Source organism: Pagrus pagrus (genome assembly GCF_965226575.1).
Source record: "Pagrus pagrus genome assembly, chromosome: 20".
NCBI lineage: Eukaryota > Metazoa > Chordata > Actinopteri > Spariformes > Sparidae > Pagrus > Pagrus pagrus.
The window spans coordinates 10,894,721-10,912,124 of NC_140207.1; the positions used below are offsets into that span (position 1 = coordinate 10,894,721).

The 17,404-nt window shown below is 44.2% G+C and overlaps 1 protein-coding gene across 8 annotated transcripts in view; it reads left to right on the plus strand.

Moving 5' to 3' along the window:
• smarcd3b (SWI/SNF related BAF chromatin remodeling complex subunit D3b) overlaps positions 1–17,404 on the plus strand; it is a 43,241-nt gene that overhangs the window by 5,518 nt on the left and 20,319 nt on the right. For 2 of the 8 annotated variants that reach the window (XM_084340487.1, XM_084340490.1), the window contains exons 1-2: positions 7,334–7,609; positions 17,080–17,300. In XM_084340487.1, coding sequence (XP_084196613.1) covers positions 7,532–7,609; positions 17,080–17,300 — 299 coding nt within the window. In that variant the 5' untranslated portion in view covers positions 7,334–7,531. Of the gene's footprint in view, positions 1–7,331; positions 7,610–17,079; positions 17,301–17,404 lie in introns of those variants that run through there. The other 6 variants (XM_084340492.1, XM_084340494.1, XM_084340488.1 and 3 more) reach the window with 5 other exon arrangements.

The following is a 17,404-nucleotide window of genomic DNA, read 5'->3' on the forward strand; positions in this document are numbered from 1 at the left end:
ATCTGACCAGCAGGGCAAAACTTAAAGGTAATGAACGTTCTGTCACAGAACAAAACACATTTGAAAGATTGTTAACAAAATACTTGCTGATTAATTATTTCTGTTGATTACTGAGTTAATTGTTTCGGCTCACTTGGAAGCAGGAAGTTGTTTTAATTTGGTTTTGCGTTGTCTGTCAGGGAACTGAGGAAGTGGTCAGAGTTTTGTTCAGTAACTAAAAGATGAGCCAAAATGGCCACCGTCCTTCATTTTGTTGTCCCGTGTGGCAGCACCTGGAAGTCGTTACGACTTGGTAGTGGTGGTAGTACTAGTCGTTGGTTATATAACATCAGTTTCTACACTTCAGTTATTTTATGCCAAAGTTTGTAATAGACCTGCTGATCCACCAGAGGATACCATGAATAAAATAATAAAGTTTCTACACCTGGACGAGGCAAAATGTTTGTGTTGCTTATGGGACATGTGGCGTTTCAGGCTACCCGGATTAGGGAAAATTGTGGATTTTGGAAATAACCTCAGAACAGCGTACTGATAAACAAATCTTCTGGGTTTTCAGAGATTACAGGGTTTTAATATTCAGTACGACTGAATGCTTGGCCCCTTTGAATCACACATAATAATAATAATGCGTGAGAGGCACAAACTGGCGCTGATACAGTATGTGTGTACTTATTGATGAATATCTCTGATTGCTTCTCGGGTGGTGTCTGATGATCCTGAGGGAGTGGATCTACTTCCCGACATTAAAAGTGAGTTTATTTAATCCGTTCTCGTGTGCGGACCTGGTAGAAGTTGAGTTTCCCCGGCCTCCTCTGCACGCCTCTCTGATTTTCATCTCTTGGATTTGAGGTCGTGTTGATACGGCCCTGCACATACCAATCCTGCCCTCGTTCTGTCGCCTCTCTCTCCTATCCCGCACGGGCAGAGTGGTGCTGAAAGATCCGGGCTAGTACTGAGCCTGGATGGAGAGTAGGAAAGAAGAGAGAGAGAGAAAACGAGGGGAGGAAGGAGGGAGGATTTATTCTGCCAGTTTCATTTTTCATCCCGTGGAATTTAACATGGTGGTTGGGTTTATTCGTGGAAAGTGACTGTTTTTCACCGTATATTTGTGTCAGCGTTGACCCCGGTGACCCCGGCGCTGACTAACACAGCCCACTGAAGCCGTTTCTGTCCCACAAAACCGGGGTTTGTTTTTTCAGTTTTACACTTTGAGCCCTGGAATAGTTCCCTCTCAGTTCACCAGCTGCTGCTCCAGTTTTGAAGCCTCTGCAGTCGGCGTTTGCTCTCGCCCCATTGGCTGTGCCGGCTTTGGACGCAAGGCAGATTATCCCGTTGTCACGGCTACAGCAAACAGGAAATGCCCCGAAGCAGGTAATGCTTCAGGCCTTGTTCCGGTGTGTCACCCGTTTGCTTGAGGGGGGAAACTCGGCTCGGTGCTGTTGCTCCGTCTTTTCCATCTGCTCCCACAATGCCTCCTTTTTTTTTTTTTTTTACAGCCGAGGAGCTGAACCATAAACTCCCGTCTGCATAAAGATGCTTTGTCCGCGAACAAGCCCTGAAATCCAACATTGACCCTAAACTCCTTATCTGCAGATTCTTAGGTTAGGTGCTTAACACAGCGTCACCGCTTTGTGCAACCTCATTCACCTATTCCCTCATTGTTTATTGTGCCAAATCGCTTTGATCACGAAATATCAGCAGATGCCCTATTATTTTCACACGCCACGGGGGTCCTCTCTCGCTCCGTACGTTCCTCTTCGTTACACATGCCGAGCTGCAAAAAAAAAGAAAAAAAAGCGGCCCTGAAATGTACTTCTCCGCTCCCTAATCCCCCCTCAGTGAAGGTGCACGTCTGCGTGCTTTTGTACTTTCCCTTTGATGGCGGCTGATGGCCATTGAGTGGAGAGCTCCGGCCTTTAAGCAGCTTGAGCTGGGTTTTGTGTGCAGCTCTTAAAGTGAAGAAAGAGGAAAAAGAGAGGGGCCCAGCAGCGGGAGGGAGTCAGACTCTGCTCCGTACCCTCAGTACAGTCCATATTCCCCCTAGTGCACCCCATCTGTCTGTGACAATAATGTTGACGGGGGCAGGTTTCCTGGTTTCTGGTATGTAAACGGTGCCACTGGGAGCCGTACGTTACATATCAGCACCGGTAGAGTTTTTATTCCTCGTGTACTCTCTCTCTCGGTCTTTTTAATTCCTCTGCTGGGCTAACTGTGAAGAGGTTGCAGAGAAACACAATCACAATATGGATTTCTCTTCCTTTCTTGCTTTCTGCTCAGCTCTATTGAAATTCATGTGCAGTTTGAGAACGGATGAAAGAAGATTTCGACTACAGTGATTGATTTACAGGTGAATGACTGGAGCACATCTTCTCCTTTAACCTTCGGGAACTGTAGCAGTTACCAAACTTATTGCCGACCACTTATAAGACTGTCCTGAGTGATGCAGTCCTACATCAACACTCATTTTTATGCGTTAGACACAGTATTCGGGCTGTAACTAACGATGGTTTTTCTTTGTCGGGATTAGTTTGGTCCATAAAATGTAAGAAAATGGTTAAAAATGTCATGAAATCAGTTTTCCAGGACCCAAGATGACATCCTCGAATGTCTTATTTTGTCCACAACCCGAAGATATAGGAGAAAAAAAACAGGAACCCAATTACTCAAACTGATTTAAAAATAGCTGACGATCAACATAATAGATGACAATTAATCGATGAATCGTTGCAGCTCTACTTCTTGGTTATTCCACAAGAGATTTTTCACTTTCAGTTTCTCTCTGACTGGTATAAAATGAGTCGGTCCGATAAAGGTGATGTCACATACTTCTGTGCACCAATCAGAGTTTGAATCATTTGAGGCAAAACAGTGGGGTTGTTTGCTCTACGTTGCCAGTAAAATATGATTAAACCACACCCACACCAGCTGGTTAAAGCTGATTGTATGAGCTTGTGAGTGGCTGACTCATAAGAGATAACAGCAGGGGTGTGTTTTTAAACTTTAACTTTGATTTTTCCTAATAAAAATGTAGTTTTCAAGGCCTTTATAATGTCTTTGACCCTCGTCACAGCAAAATATTATTGATTTAATACTAATTCAACTGTTGGTCACACAACAAGCCAGTTAAAGATGTAACATTGGTCTGTGTGGAGAACTGTGATAGACATTTTTTGCGACTCTGTGTGTGTGTGTGCTGCTGGAGACACGACTTCAGAATCAAATACCAACGATAGCGGTTTAAGAAGGGATAGACCGATTATCGGGGCTGACGTTCAGCATTTTTCAGATTACTGGGATCTGTGTTTTTTGTGTGTGTCAGATTACCAATAATTGGCTCTGATGCAACATCCTTTCTCTGTCCGTCGTCGCCACTCTGTCTCACCCTCAATGCTATCTGATCGGTTACGCATCACAAAAAGGAGCCTGTTAACACTGAATAACCTGAGTCTGCAGAGTAACTAGTCACTAATCAAATAAGTGTAGTGGAGTGGATGTATGAAGTAGCAGGATGTGGAATTACTGAAGTGAAGTACCTCAACATCAAAAGATTTTTATATTTTCTGCAAATATATATATCAGTCCCAAATATCGGCCTCCTTGATTACTAATAATCAGTATCGCCTCTGAAATAAACATCTGTCAATAACTAGTTTTGAGTTCTCATTTTATACATTTGTGGCGCCCCAAATGTATAAAATGCAGCCGAGATTAAAATGAGGGTTTGAAGATGGGTGTGGTCCGACCCATGAATAATGAGTATCCACGTAATAATTTAGTAATGCCTACTGAGCAGCCATGGGTCAGTCGATGTGTTGCAGCTGGTGTGATCCCATCGCAGGATGCTCTCTAGTTCACTGTCCTCTAGCATTTTATAGGTCAGGCAATTAATCTAGAATGAATGTAACTGCTCGTTTCCCATTTTGAAGGATTTATAGAGGTGAAGGTATCCAGTATTTCACTACTGGAGGTCCTCTGTTGTCTGTGCTGTAAAATGATGATGCAGCTTGTTCGCCATCCAGACAGGTTGTCTGCTGTAGTGTACAAAGCCCGACTGTTGTGGTGTGAGCTGTTTGTCTCTCCCTTGTGGCCGAACAGGGAAGTGGAGCTTTTAAAAACCTAATAAAAAAAGATGCTTAGAAATTTTAATTACTCGTGCAGTGGTGATGAGACCGAGCAGTGCTCTTAGGCCTCTTCGCTTTCTGACTCCTTATGTCTCATTTATGCAACCGGGCCCTGAACCTGGATGCTCCCACTCCCAGGCACTCAGCACCCCTCCCCTCCTGCCTCCCTGCTTCCCTGCTCCCTCTGTTGGTCATCAATAATACTACTGCTGCTCCCTTACCCCCTGTTAGCCCCCCTCTGCCCCCCTGTCTGCTACACACTGGGACATTACCATTTGGTGAGACTGACTGGCTTTGGTGAGGGAGACGGCGGGGGTCCGTCAGGGGGTACTCCTGCGCTCAAGGCTCCCTTTTGCATCGACCGCCCTGCTGGATCTCTTTGTTATCATTGAACACACATGCCGTTGCTGGGAAAGGCAGGAGATTGGCACGGGCGATAAGCTTTTCGGGTTGAGCTTTTGACCTTGAGACGCACACTTTGCGTGACTGTGTGACTGATATATGTAAAGCCTTCGTCACGTGTTATGTAATACACGGTTAATTTAATGCACAGCGTCAAAGTTGACGGAGATTGTTGCGGGATTTGACTGCAGGGAGGACACAGATGGTTTGATGCAGCACGGGGACATTTAGCAGTGGAGGTTTGGGTTCCTTACGCTCCTCAAAGCTTTTTATAGTAGATTCATGACAGCTGCAGTCTACTCGTCTCACCAGCAGGCGTCACCAGAGCTCTCGGCAGCACACGGGAGAGCCAGAGTATCAATAAATTGATTCCAATAATCAGGGTGTGAAGGTCGTATGTGTGGATCCTGAGTTGCTTCTCCTCCTTCTGCTGCTTTAGGTGTCAGTCCTCACTTTTCTGTCAGGCGTGTAGCTGATGATATGCGTGCATCAAAACGGTTTGCGTCCTTTGAGCGATCCTCCAGGAGGTCGTGACCTCCGGCCTGAAGGTCACAGACACACTAACCAGCTGTCCACACAATAACTGTCGAGTTTTCGGAGCATCCCCCCCGTTTCCTCGCGCCACTTTTCACTAAAAAAGGCTCTTCATGATAATTAAAGGGCAGATTTTGTGCTGCTTTGTGTCAACTAATGAGGGTCGTTTCCTGGTTTCAACACTTTTCTGACGTTTTCACACCTACGTGTAACAGTGGAGGAGGAAACAACAACACCGCTGACAATTTGCCGTCATGTGTCACAAGCCGAGCCCCCTTGAATCTGAATCTGCCCCACTTCACCTCCTTTGTCATTCAAACAACCTCATGAATATTTCACTGCCCTGATCTGACGGCTGGAAGAAGAAAGGGGAGGGAGAGAAAGAAGGGGCTGGAGTCGAGGGAGACATGAAAGAGTTGTAACGTCCAACACAGCGTGGCCGTAGTCGGAGTAATGACCTGTGTGGCGACGGCCGAAGCTCTGGCTAGTGTGTAGTTGGTGTGAGATTGCATGTCACATCACAACAACGTTCAAAAAATCAACCCGGGTTCAAGGCAGTTTGTGATATATGGACATTTTCTCACTATTTACCAAAATAACAGTTTTTCCCTACGTTCACCAAAGTGAATCCTACAGATTAAATGCTGTAACCTGACCGCAGAGTGGATGACCTCCTCCCTGTGATGTCAGCGCGGTACATAAATGTAATGTTTCATTCAGACAAAGAAACGTGGTGCAGTCACAAAATGAAGTCGTGCCCAATGTCATGAAAAAAATGCAAAATTAGTGACCACGTACACGAATCCTCTAGATTATTTTTCTGACAGTTTTACTTTGAAAAATCACAGCTACAGCCACGCCTCTTCCAGTGGATCACCATGAGGCCTTATATACAGAAAAATATGTATGGTGGTGAATAGAAAGAGAGGAAATAATGTTTAGATCCCTTTTGATTTGTGTCATGAAGTCGCAGTTTGTCATAAAACTACTATTATAGAGCTGCTCCTGCATATTAGCAGCTGACAGGACTAACCAACTCTCCTCTCACATCCCTGCAGTTGATAATATGAGCAGATTTATTGTGATTTTCATCTTTTTCGGTACCTTTTCTGTGCCGAGGCGGCCATGTTGGCGTTGGTGACCCATGTTGAGTGAGACGATGTAGTTCACTGAGCGCTTAAACTTAAAACTAGATGATATTTTACTTTAATTATGACGAACTGCGGCTTTCTTGACTTGTAAAATTATCTTTAATTATTAAAATTGACATCATATGTGTGATTCATGGCACAATTCAAACAGGATCGAAAAACTATTTGTCTTTCTCCGTCACTACCATACAGAGGTTTTCCAGGGAAACTGGAAGGGGCGTGACTTCTGGACATCCCTCTGTCCATGAGGGAATGGTGTGTGTTTTCACCTTTTTTTTGTGGATCAGGTTTCCCACATTTTGAGAAGAAATCTCTCAGAAAAAAAGCCTGTGAGAAATCCCAGAAGAAACTAATTTCACGTGTCAAGTGACAGAGTCACCTTGCTGCAGCCACAGCAGAGCAGAGCGTAGCCTGTGGGCCAGGACTAGTGGGTGAAAGGTAAAGCTAATGAGGCGAGCGGAGGAAACACTCCTAACCTATGAATGCACTCTGACAAAGACCAACGCGGAAACACAGGAAACGAAGGTGCTCTTGACTCGGCCTTCTCCTTTTGTGAAGTCGCCTTTTGTGCGAGGACTGTGCTGTTGGAGGCAAACGGCCAAATATAATTCCCCCGGCTCGAGTGCTTTCAGATGAGAAAATAACACCGCCGCCCTCCTCCTCCTCATCATCACCACCACCACCACCACCACCACCACGTCCATGACTCCATCATATACGGCAGTGTACACATGTGTGGCCCCTTTAAGAGCCCCGATGTCCAGGGCTCGGAGCTCTGTGTGTGCTGACCGTGGCCTCTGGGTTGGTCACCGGGGGGGAAAGCTGCAGCAGAGGAACGGCTGACTGACTCTAACCTCCCCAGCCCCCGTTCAGACCAAACGGCAGCCTCGCCGCGCCGCATGCCCTTATCTACCAGTGGAATGCAACAGCTGTGCGGGGGAGCGTCAGGGTGGGCTGGCTGAAACCCCCCTGCCAGACCCCCGCACAGCCACAGCTCCCCCCCCCCCCCTCCACCTCCAAGCGACGTGCCGGGCTCCTGAAAGGCAGCTCAACTAAAAAGTGAGCTAGACACAGTGAGGGACTCGGCAGGGCTGCTGCACATTCAAAATAGAGTCAGAGGGAGGGAAGAGGGAGAGAGAGAGAGAGAGAGAGAGAGAGAAGGAGAGAGAGAAGGAGAGTCAGGGACAGGCAGTGCTGAAAAGGAGAGCACAAAGAGAAGGAAAGTGGAGCAGGGGAGGGGAACAGGAGGCTGGGTGAAGGGAGAGGGAAAGACAAAAGAAGGAGAGGGGAGACATAGCAGGGTGATCGGAGGGGACTGAGCAAATGGCTACGGAGGAGACGGCGGGGGGAGCCAGGAAAGCCACCAAGAGCAAACTGTTTGAGTTCCTGGTCCATGGAGTGGTGAGTGGCGCTGTCCGTCATTCTCATGAAGGGAGCTGGGCTCTGGCATGCATCTGTGTGTGTGTGTGTGTGTGTGAGTGTGTGTCTGTGTGTGTGCATGAGTCGGCGCAGCAGCAGCAGCAGCAGCAGCAGCAGCAGCGGTCTGTGTGTGTGAGATAGCTGGGTAAAGCTTGGCCATGTGAAGGTTATTTCCAGCCCCCCTGGATCGCAGCCTGTTAGGAGATGGCTGGAGAGAACGAGAAGTGGAGCAGCGTGGATGGATGGAGCTGAGGAGGAGAAGGATGGGGAGCAGAGGGTTTTCTAAGACACAACATTATTGTAGGAATAGGAGCTAAGCAGCAGCAGCAGCAGCAGAAGCGAAAGGCAGCTCAGCTCCCCCTTTGGCTAACAGAGGAGCACACTGCTTCTTCCCTGGGAGTCACAGACAGAAAGGAAGGGAAATGACGAGTCCACTCACAACAACACAGTGAGAGAGCAGAGCAGCCTTCCCTTCCAGCAGGCAGCGTGTCGTTTGCTCGGTGGAAGGATTTGAACCTGTAAGGTCACGAGACAAACGGACGTAGTAAGCGTAGACGGAGCCGAGGAGGCAGGCGGCCAATCCTGGAAATCATGCAGAACAATCAGCCCATTCATGTGAAGCTAGCATGAAAAGGTCAAGTCAAGTGTTGCTCACGGTTAGAGGTTAGGCAACTGTTACCATAAGCCTCACACTAAATAACAGAGCACGCACTGGTTTGTTTTGGTCAGGAGCTGAAAGAATTATTAGAGAGTGAGAGGATGGTGTACAAAGTGTTGGTCAGAGACACGTTCCTGCTGAAAGTTTGAGCAGATGTGGCTTTGACATTGACTCAAGTGTGTAAAGAAGCTGGAGATTTATGATTCCTTGTCCAGGTCGAGGGGTGTTTTTTTTTTCTTCGCCGGCCGCAGCGAACAAATAATTATCGATTAATCTTGCAGTGTCAAAAAAAAGGAGAAAAAATCCCCAACGTAGCTTTCTGAAGCTCAAGGTGACATCCTCAAATGTTTTGTTTTGTATGACCAAGAATCAGAAAGCAAATGATTTTCGTTTTTCTTTGATAAACGACAGAGAAAGTGGAAACTGAGGTGTAAATTCTCGCCTGAAAAACAATTCATCGATTCTACTTTTGTGCGGCTGAATTTCTCCTTGGTCGGAAAGTATTTTCTCTTCTATTCTGGAGATATCCTGTGATTGAGTTGAACTCAATGTCACCTTTCCGCACATCTCGAAATCTGGCATCACTTCCTAATCCTCAAGTACACAGAGAAGGTCAAAAGACTTTCTGCTGTTTATTTCAGATATTTTCAGACTGTTTAAATTGAATAAATGTATATTTTGGTGGCTGTTTATGCCGCAGGAATTGACGGTAAAGAGGTGACAGAGAATGACAGGATAGACAGATGAGGATGAGCTGACTCGAGTCGGAGACGTCGAGTAGCTTTCAATCATTTTGGAGTACACAGTATTTTGAAACGCGAGGTTAGAGAAATGTCTAAACGTGTGGTCCCGACCCCCTGACTGAAAAGTGGTTTTCAGCAATTATTGTGATCATGTAGAAGTCGAGTTTTTGGGCAAAAATGCCAAAATTAACTGGTCGTGGCTTTAAAAAACGTGAACATGTGTTGTTTTTTCAGTTAACTGGATAGTTGGGATTTCGGGTTGTTGGTTAAAGGTGCAGTATGTAAGAATTTTAGTTCAAAAACAAAATGAACGCTAAACAAAACGTCAACTAAACTTATCAACTTATTAATTTTTCTTTACAATGTGTCAAAAACGTCTATGTAGATGTCTACTGAAGTTAGCATGCTAACCAGCTAGCCCCAGCTCGTCCTTTCTCAGAAAACCAGCCCGAGCTCTCAGTCCAGACTGCTAGCTGCCAGGCTAACTGAGCTAATTAGTTAACTACAGCTACAGTTAGCGGCTGCTGTGGTGATATGCTGGCCAATTCTTACATAATGCACCTTTAAGTAAAACAATCTTCAGCACACAGTAATCATTAGTGAATCAGCTCATTTCCTAATCATCAAGCACATAGAGAAGGTCAGACAGATTTACTGCTATGTAAGTATTCAATCAAAACATCTTATTTTCTGTTCAGTAATGGCAGCCTCACAGTTAATAGTTGGATAGATAAATGGGAAAAGAAGCGTCTCAAACGAGGTGTGTTGCTGTTCACGGTCGGTGCAAGGGCTCCTTTTTTAAATGATTTCTAAGACCTGAAGAGGTAAAAGTACAAATCATTTCAAAACGTAAAGTCTGCCCCAAAAAGGCTGTGATTGGTCCCAACCTCATGATTGGAAAGTAGCTTTTAGTGCGGAAATTATCTTTAAAACAAAGGTCGATTAAATGTTTATCACCAGAACATTACTGAAATGTTATGTGTAGACGAGGTCTTGATTTTTTTAAATGTATAAACAAACTAAAATAAACAAACTCTCTTTGTTTTCACAACTGAATAAACAAACAGCAGATTTCATACTGTTTTACTTTGTTTATAGTTGGCGGACCCTGCCACCTTTCTAGCTTCAAACTGTGTTTTATGCTGAGAACATCTTGTTTATTCAGTAATAGAAAAAAATAATTATTTCTGAGTTTATTGTATTATTACCCCATTAATATTGTAAATATTAAAATTCTGAGTTTGAATAACTACATAGTGCCCCTTTAATTAGCAAATTTTAAAGCAAAAAATGACAAAAATTCACTGTTTATGGCTTCTTAAATGTGAATATAAGCAAGTTTTCCCATTTTTTCTTGGATTTTGGCTGTTGGTTAAAAAAAACAAGCAGCTTTTCACTATTTTCAGTAATCAATAACGACCTGCTACATCACAAGTGCCTCTTCCCGCTGAACTGAATCTCACCTTTTGCGCAGATCCCGAGACTTGGCGTCGCTTCCCCACCCTCTAAAGGACTTGGTGTTGTTTGTTTGTCAAATCTTTTTATGAACAAGCTTGACCGAGTTGTGATGTGAGGCGAAAGTCTGTTTTAATCAGCGCTGCTGATGTCGCGCCGGGCGTCCTGACAGCAGGTAGATTTATACACTGAAACACGATGAGGTATCGTCTCCGTGACAGGAGCGGTCATTACAGGGGCTTCGGTGCTGATGCCCTGCGCACAGAGACAGACTTTAGGAAACAATGGAGCAGGTGATTGATGAGCCAGATGAGTGTGTCCTCTCAACAGACCAATTAACCTTGATGAGGCTCTGGCTGCTCCAAGCCAAATATTTCCCTCTGCTTATTTTCTCTCTTGCTTGCCTCCCCCCCCCTCTCCTCTCTTTCCTCTCCTACCTCCCCATCCTCCACGTTTTAAGATGGAAAACTCGTTGTAATAGTTGCGGCAGGTTCCTCTCTGTGTATACTGCAGAATGGAGAAATATTTATACTATGGGATGTGGGGATGATTCGGCGCAGTTTGTTAGCTTGTGGCGAGGGATGACGTTTCTCCTCATGGGCCAAATCCAGAGGAGCAAGTTCCACACGAACTGGAATATATAGAAGTTCACTATATGCAAACATTGTTGTGGTTTTTTCGAAGGTCGTGGTGTTCCTGCCTCCCTGCAGCAGCGTGTGTGTTGTGGGGGAGAGTGTTTGGCCGAGGTCTGGTTCTAGGACTGATGGGTGGGCTGAAGGCCTGGCTGAGGTCTCTTCCTCTTTCTCTCTCATTATCTGCCTTACCCCACCCCCCCCACCCCTGCTGTAAACTTCTCTTGCTCGTGTGTGTGTGTGTGTGTGTGTGTGTGTGTGTGTGTGTGTGTGTGGAGGTCAGCAAGCCGCGGTGATGAGAAAAGCCTTCCAGCGTTCGCTCTGCGTGGGAAACCCCGATAAGCCAAAACACAATACGACACACTGTAGCGTCGTCATGTGTAAAGTCTGAGGGTTTTTGTTTGAGAACATAAACTTCAAGCTTACTCACACGATTTCATTGTCATATAAAGGGTTAGTACGCTCAAATTACAAAAAAAATATATTTTTGATTAGAGTTGACCGATGTGGCTTCTTCAGGGCCGATAACAATACTGATTATTAGAAATCAAGGAGACGGAAAACTGATATTTGGGGCTGATATTCATTTGCAGTAAAAATGTGTCAAAATTTCGAACCGGTGATGAAATAAACCTAGTAAAGTAAAATTTTGAGCTACTTTTAAATGAGTTTATTTTATCCGCAATCTGACAGAAAAAACACCAATGCTGATAATCCCGATAGCCCGATAATCAGCCAGGGACGATAATCGGTCTCCCCCTATTTTTGATTACTTTTAGTGTTTGGCTGGACGATACGGCATTAAAAAATAACACTATTTTGAGGCTATATTATAAATCCCTGACACAACAAATCGATTTGAAAAGTAATTATTTACACCCTCGATGCGCTGTCAAGCTCCTGCACCCACTTCAGGCGGGGTGCGCGCGTTTAGCTTAGCAGCTAATGTGAAGATTTCAGCTTTAAAAAGGGTGAAAATAACTAATTTTCAATTCAATTTGGGATCTCAGGGCTTCTGGAAACTTGGAACATGCCGGATAAGCTGTATGGAGCCATTTTAAGTTTTTTACGTTTTAAAGCAAGCAAACTCCAGAAACGTTTTGTAAACTAGGAAACTGCCTTGTTTTGTCCAATTTTCAGCAGATAATCAGATTACTATCATGTAAATCAGAGAAAATCTATCTGTAGATTGGCTTCTCCTTCTTATACTGTGAGGGATAAATAGAAAATGTAGGAAATGTAAAGAAAACCAACACTTACATTGTGGGAGCTGAAACTAGATGACTGGTTGTTATAACTCTAATCAGTATCTGCAAATATGAGCATGTAAAGTAATCAAATTGATGCAAATAATACAATAAACATGCTCAGCTGTTGTACTTTACATCAGTCAAAACCCTGAATTACTCATTTTATTAGTTTCTATTAACAACAGACAACAGAATATATTCACATCATTATCAGATCATCATAAAGATTACGATCTGAAAGCATTTTAAACAAAACTGTCCTATAATTGATTATATATGCACGGGTGACATTGTTAATTAAAGAGGCACTATGTTGTTTTGGAGAAGAAATTCAAACTCAGAAATAAATAAGTCAGAAATATTTATTTTTTCAATAACTGAATAAACGAGCTGTTCTCAGAGGAAATTAAGGTCCAGAACACTGTTTGAAGCTAGAAAGGTGGCAGGGTCCGCCATATAAACAAAGTAGAACAGTATGAAATTATGTTGTACTTTAAGGTCAGTTTGTTTATTCAGTTTATTCAGTCACGAAAACAAAGAGCGAGTTTGTTTAGGCCCAAAAAATTCAGTCAATGATGATCTTAAATTTCTAAATAGTGCACCTTTAATCAAAAACAATACATAATGATTAAGGATTCATTTCTTCTGTGATAATAAACTGTCAAACGAGCATTTTTAGGACATAAACTTGGGATTTTATTTCATACTTGACAAACTAAACAATAAATCAATAAATGATCTTAAGTTCGAGCTCCACTCAAGAACTCTCATCTCCAGTTTTTAATAGATTTCAGGGCTCCAATCGAAGCCGTCCGTGTTACAACCCACAGATTCATATGTTTACTGCAGTGTGGGTTAAGTTTGGCCTCTTCAAATCCCTCCAGAGATGCCAACACACTTCTCAGATATCCATCCACATGGCAGATTCGATTGCTGGCTGGCTGGCTGGCTGGCAGAGCTCCGGGGCAGAGTGTTGGAGCCAGTTCAGCAGGTCAGATTATAGAGTACCACTCATTGTGTGCATGTGTTTGTGTGTGTGGATTTAGAGGAAATTCATCTCACACATTATCCAGCTATGGTTCTCTGTATCTGTTATCTGAAAGGGTCAAATTCTCCAGACAGAGGCGCGTAACAGAAGTCTGGCTGCTGAAAAGTCTAGTCTGATGCCCGTTGGGGTGTTTTTGTCCAGTTTGAGTCGGAAGAAGGAGCTCTTAAGACGCCAAGAGGTGACGACGTTCGAGCAGGAGGCCCCCACCATATGTTGTTTTATCCTCTCCTGTTTGAGACCCTTCTCAGTTGCCCTCGACATCCCCTCCCCCAAACTCCCAGCCGGAGTGACAGCAACGCCTGCTCGGGCTTCTTATCGCAGGATTTCTGCCTTGTCACCATTTCAAAGGGCACACAATACATCAGTCTTAGCCTGTCGGGCGCTGCTTCGAGTTAAAAGTCTGCCTTCACAGATTCTGGTTTTCCTACTTAGCTGATGTTTATTCTTTGTTTTCCAACCCGGGGTCATGTGTGTTTGTGGACAGTCTAAAGATCAAATCTGATGTGTGTATGTGCATGCAGAGACCCACTTTTAGAGGTGACAAACTATGAAATGTTGGGAAAACGTTGAAGAATGTGAGGTTATGAAACTCTACATTTGTATCCTTCGGCTGTCCTTGTCTCTCCAACATTTACCCACTCTGTTACAAAATGTAGCAGCACTTTTTTTTAGAAAAAGGATCTTTTATTTTATTTTTTTTGTAGTTGATGGTAAAAAATGTGTTCTTTTAAGTCATGGCTCGACTAAACAGTGAGGTTTGGATGTGCTTTTGAATAATAAGTGAGGCAGAGGGAAGAATAGAAAGCTTTAAAGTATCCAGTGTGACAAGTTGTTTGTGTTTTTTGGTGTTTACTGAGCAACCGTCAATGATTTTTCAATGTTTTTGGCTAAATTTGGGCTCGTAGTTCTCGATTCCAAACATTTGGAGCGCTGCGTTAATAAAACCAGAGAGATTTGAAGTCTTTTTCGACCAATATTCAATTTAATATACCACAAGGAGAAGATATTTAATGTTAAAAACAGATCAACTTGATTGTTTCCTGTGAATGAGAAGAACCGCAAAGATACTTGTACTTTATCTTCCTTCATATACATTTTTCTTACTTCACTACCTTGCAGATTAAGATTTTATACTCAAACGCTGTGATGAGCTCATGAAAAATGCACCATTATAGATCAACAATACAGTCAGGGCCGGATTAACCTTCAAGGCGGCCCCGGGGCAGAAAGTGCCATGGGCCCCCAATCGGGGAATCTGACGTCCTTCCCCCCCCTCGGTCCCCAGTTAGCGTTAGCGTAACTCTGACTGAGTGCTAAATTATTGAACAACAAGCAGCATGTGAGCACAATATCAACTAGGGTCAGATTAATTTGATTGATTTGATTTTTTTTTTTTGCTTTTCAGCAAGGTCTACATTGTAAAAAAATCTAGCTCGTTGCGACACAAAAAGGTTGTTTTTAGTCAAAAAGTAAAGGAGCAGCTACATTAGCTAACTTGTTTCCTGACAGGTGTAGTAGTAAGTCTCATCACAGGTCAGGGGTCGTGACTCAAGGTGGCTACCTGGCTATCTCATAGTGGATCTAACAGTTGCAGTATTTATAGTATAACATGGAGGGGGGAGACTTGTGGTGGACATTGATTGCCGTTTACAGCCAATAGCGCCGAATGTGCGTGTTTTTTTGGTTCCTGGCAGTCAGCGGCTTAGTTAGCAAATAGAGTGGTGTAGTTTGTAGCCCTGAAACCCAGAAATCAATTAGCATTTTTGCGCATCTGGTTCCCTCGTCTCAAGGTCTATGATTTATTTCATTGGTTTTCTGTCAAAAACCTGAAATAGTTCAGTGACTTGAGCGACAAGTAAAGCTTCTGTCCAGAGTTGAGGGTTGAGCAGTTGAAGGACATCAGAAAATACTATATACTGTTAAGTTGTGTTTTGTACAGTAGTCCTTGAGGTTCGGCCTAGATCCTTTAAAAACCCCTCTGCTGATGTCCTTCTTTTTAAACATCCATGGCAAAAAGTGTGCTTAGCGGATGAAAAATTAGCGTACACCCTTGAGTGCAGGATGAGTCATCAATGTTTTTCCATGGAAAACTAAAATCTCTGAAATTCAATTAAAAATAGGCTACCCACAAAACAAATTCGGCCTGATGGCGCACAGATGAGATACGAAGCGAAGCGTATGCGATAAAAACGCTTCTTTTGACTTCACGGGAACTTCAAATCAGGAATAAAGTCGACCACATCCACACACAACTCTCTCTATGACGCTGCTATGCGAGCTAACCACAGTAGCTAATGTTCAAATGTGGTTTCAAACGATGGGACAGGGTTAACTCGTCTCTCCACCCTCAGATTCATTCATGTAACAACCCCCAAGTTAAGACGGGCCATTGAAAATTTTTTTTTACGTTTTACAGGAAGAAAACCCGTGGAGTTAATTAAATCAGCATTAATCAGCTGCCACACAGATAACCTGGGACCCTCGTGACCATGAGAGTTTCAGGCTGGATGTCCATTCAGTAATCCTCGCCAACAGTATGTGAATTAAAATCAGCTGCCCTTGATCGAGCCAATACCATAAAGTGTTGCTTACAGGTTGATGCATTAGTAATAATAATCCAGTTATATAATTTGAGATTAAAACGCTGACAGGAGCCATTCTCCTGCATATTTAATGCTTTTAAGACTTTAATTTGCTGCTAATACGGATGTACTGTTAGTGATAAAGAAGTAATGTTTCCATTGTAGTCACGGTTGCGGTGGTCTGTGCTGCAGTCGGAATCAAAGGATTTCTTTCAGCGACACGAACCGCAATTTGGCTTCAGACAATAAACCGAGGCGGGAGGCAGCTGTTTCCATGGGAGTGACAAGCGCAGGTGATAGTTCCCCAGTTGTTCCCAGGCGTCAAGACGGGAGTGTGGGACTGTGGACTCTGACACTGTTTGCATTGTTTGGGAGACGTGTGTGTGTGTGTGTGTTTGAGTTTTGCACGCTGCCAAAAAATACTCTGTTTTTCGGCCGTCAAAATGCGATTTTTGTTTCAAGCAGACACGAGAACAAGAGAGAAAATAAGGCAGAACCAGAACAATGCCGCTTGTTCTCGGCACATTTGTCGTGTTCTTTGTTCAGACGAGACTAAATAAGGCTGATCGCTGCTCTGGTATCAGCTGATGTTTCAAATGTTAAAGGATTTGGGCGAAGCTGAAACGTATCTCACAAGGCTCAACAGTTGTCTGAAGCGCGTCGCTCCATATTTCACGTTGGTCCCGAATGTCATCGAACACAATCGTCAAACCCCACATGGAAAAAGAGTCAAAACACAGAAATGCTTTAACCTGACGTCACAGAGTTGCTTAATGTGTGTTCAAGTTTACCGGCTTTAGTTGTTGTTTGATTACTGAGAGGTGACCAAAGGTTACAAATGGTCGGGAGACACAGGAATTGTGTTTATTTAAGTCTGGCGTAGGAGCTGATGTGTGACTCTTCGTTGCAGCTCTGTCAGAACAAACTTCTCCTCTGTCCACCTTGAATCCACCAGAGGGAAATGCATTGATCTAATCCTTTGTTATATTTTTAGACGCACTGATTGTGATTAGAATTAGTCAGAAAAGCACAGCATGTTTTCTGCTTCTACTTCACGTGACCCCGTCCTTCTCTCTCTCCCCAGCGTCCTGGCATGCCGTCTGGAGCGAGGATGCCCCATCAGGGAGCTCCGATGGGCCCCCCCGGCCCACCGTACGGCGGGAGCCCGGCGGTGCGGCCCGGCCTGCCCTCCCCGGTGATGGAGCCCAGCCGTAAGAGGCCTGCCCCCTCCCAGCAGGTCCAGCAGCAGCAGCAGCAACAGCAGCAGCAGCAGCAGCAGCAGGCCGTCCAGAACCGGGCCAGAAAGTGAGTCAGACCACCTCCTGCCCGCACACTGCATGGATACAACTCCTTATTTGTCTGCTTTTGTGTGTAAGACGACAATGGCTGTGGTTGCACCTTGAACTTTG